Source organism: Meleagris gallopavo, unplaced genomic scaffold (assembly GCF_000146605.3).
Source record: "Meleagris gallopavo isolate NT-WF06-2002-E0010 breed Aviagen turkey brand Nicholas breeding stock unplaced genomic scaffold, Turkey_5.1 ChrUn_random_7180001956285, whole genome shotgun sequence".
NCBI lineage: Eukaryota > Metazoa > Chordata > Aves > Galliformes > Phasianidae > Meleagris > Meleagris gallopavo.
Genome location: NW_011216844.1, coordinates 1 through 1,620, shown reverse-complemented (window position 1 = coordinate 1,620; position 1,620 = coordinate 1). Strand labels below are relative to the sequence as shown.

General features: G+C 67.5%; 1 protein-coding gene across 1 annotated transcript; it reads right to left on the bottom strand.

Moving 5' to 3' along the window:
• On the bottom strand, positions 1-1,607 carry PBXIP1 (PBX homeobox interacting protein 1; the record flags this gene model as incomplete). Its single annotated transcript, XM_003214004.3, has 5 exons — positions 1-786; positions 877-999; positions 1,076-1,143; positions 1,213-1,236; positions 1,310-1,607. Coding segments are annotated over 5 exons (1,299 nt in total), but the record flags the coding sequence as incomplete, so codon positions are not given.
• Between the last annotated feature and the right edge of the window lie 13 nt (positions 1,608-1,620).

Sequence of the window (1,620 nt, the reverse complement as noted above, 5' to 3'; positions counted from 1 at the left end):
GCCCAACCTCCCCATGAAGCCCTCCAGCAACTGCAAGAACTGCGCCTTCTGCACGGGCTCCAGCGCAGCCCCCAGCGCCTCACGGCCCTCTTTGTGAGCGCAGTCGGTCACCCCTGAGCAGCCCTGGGGGGCTCGGGAATGGCTGAGGGGGGGCAGCTCCCGGGGGCCACGGGACCACTTCCCCCCAGATTTGCCCTCTCTGTGCTCCCTGTGGGGCCGGGGCTCCTTGCCGTGGTGCTCCTTGCCGTGGTGCTCCTTGCCGTGGTGCTCCTTGCCGTGGGCTTTGCCCCGATCGCGGTGGCCGTCCCGCTTGTGCCACCCCCTCTCCTTCTTTTCTGCCTTGAACCCCTTTTTCCAATGCCCAGGGAATGCCTCAGGCCCCTCGGACCCCCCCAGCTCCCGGCGCAGGCGCTCCTCCAGCACCCTCAGCTCCTCTCTGAGCCCCTCCAGCCCCCCCGCACCCTGAGCTCGCTGCAGGGCAGCTGCCAGCTCGTGCTGCACCGACTCCAACAGCCCACGGTGCCGTGCCTCATGCCGGGCTCCCTCCCCACGCACCGCAGCACTGGGACCGTGAGGCTGCTCCTTGTGGGGCTGGGGGTCACTGGGACCCCCCCGGGCCTGCAGGCGTTGCAGTTCAGCGCGTGCAACCCGCAGTGCCTCGGCCTCACGCTGCAGTGCTGCACGGAGCTCGGCGTTCTCCTTGGCCAAACTCTGCTGCTGCACCCCAGCTGCTGCTGCTGCACCTTCGCTTTGTTGCAGCAGCGCCTGCAGCTCCTCCTTGTGGGCCTGGGGGAGGGGTGGGGGGTCAGGGAGGGGTGTGAGGACAAAGGGCAGCTCCGAGTGGTGGCCCCGGGGGGCACAGCGCCGCACACCCACCTGTAGCTCAGCCTGCATCAGGCGGATGTCCTGGTTCTCCTTGGCCAGGCGGTCCAGCAGCACGCTCATGGACTGCATGCTGTGCAAGTCCCCACCGTCCAGGGGGGGCTTCTGTGGGGAGTCCTGGGAGGAAAGGGAGTGGGATGCGGCCCTGGGGGTGCTGAGGATGCGGCAGCCCTTTTGCAGCCCCACTCCTTACGCTGCCGTTGTCGGGCACAGCTTCCTGCTCCACGTCTGTTGCATCGTGGCTCATCACATCCACAGGACCTGGGGAGGAACCGCACGGTGACATCGAGCACACGGCACCCAGCCCTGCTCACAGCCCTCCCTGCTCACCGTCTGCCGTATCGTAGAAACCACCTGGAGAGGAGAGAAAGAGACAGCAGTGGTGACCTCCACCTGCACCCCCCCGACCCCGGCACCCCCGACTCACCACAGACGATCAGCAGAGCCACGGCCACCAACGCCAGCGCTCCCAGCAGCAGTTTGTTGGCACTGAGCCCTTCCTCGTTGCCTTCATCTTGCATCACACGGCGCGGGATGGGTGTAGGAGGGGGGGTCCCAGCACGGGGCTGATGGACCTGCCGCCGCCTCAGCCCCTCCACGTCGTCATCACTGCTGGTGCAGCTCCCCTCCTCCAGCAGCGGCCCTGGGGAGGGATGAAGAGATGTGGGGAGAACCCACAGACTGGATCTGCTGCTCGGTGCCCACAGACTGGATCTGCTGCTCGGTGCCCCCCCTCCC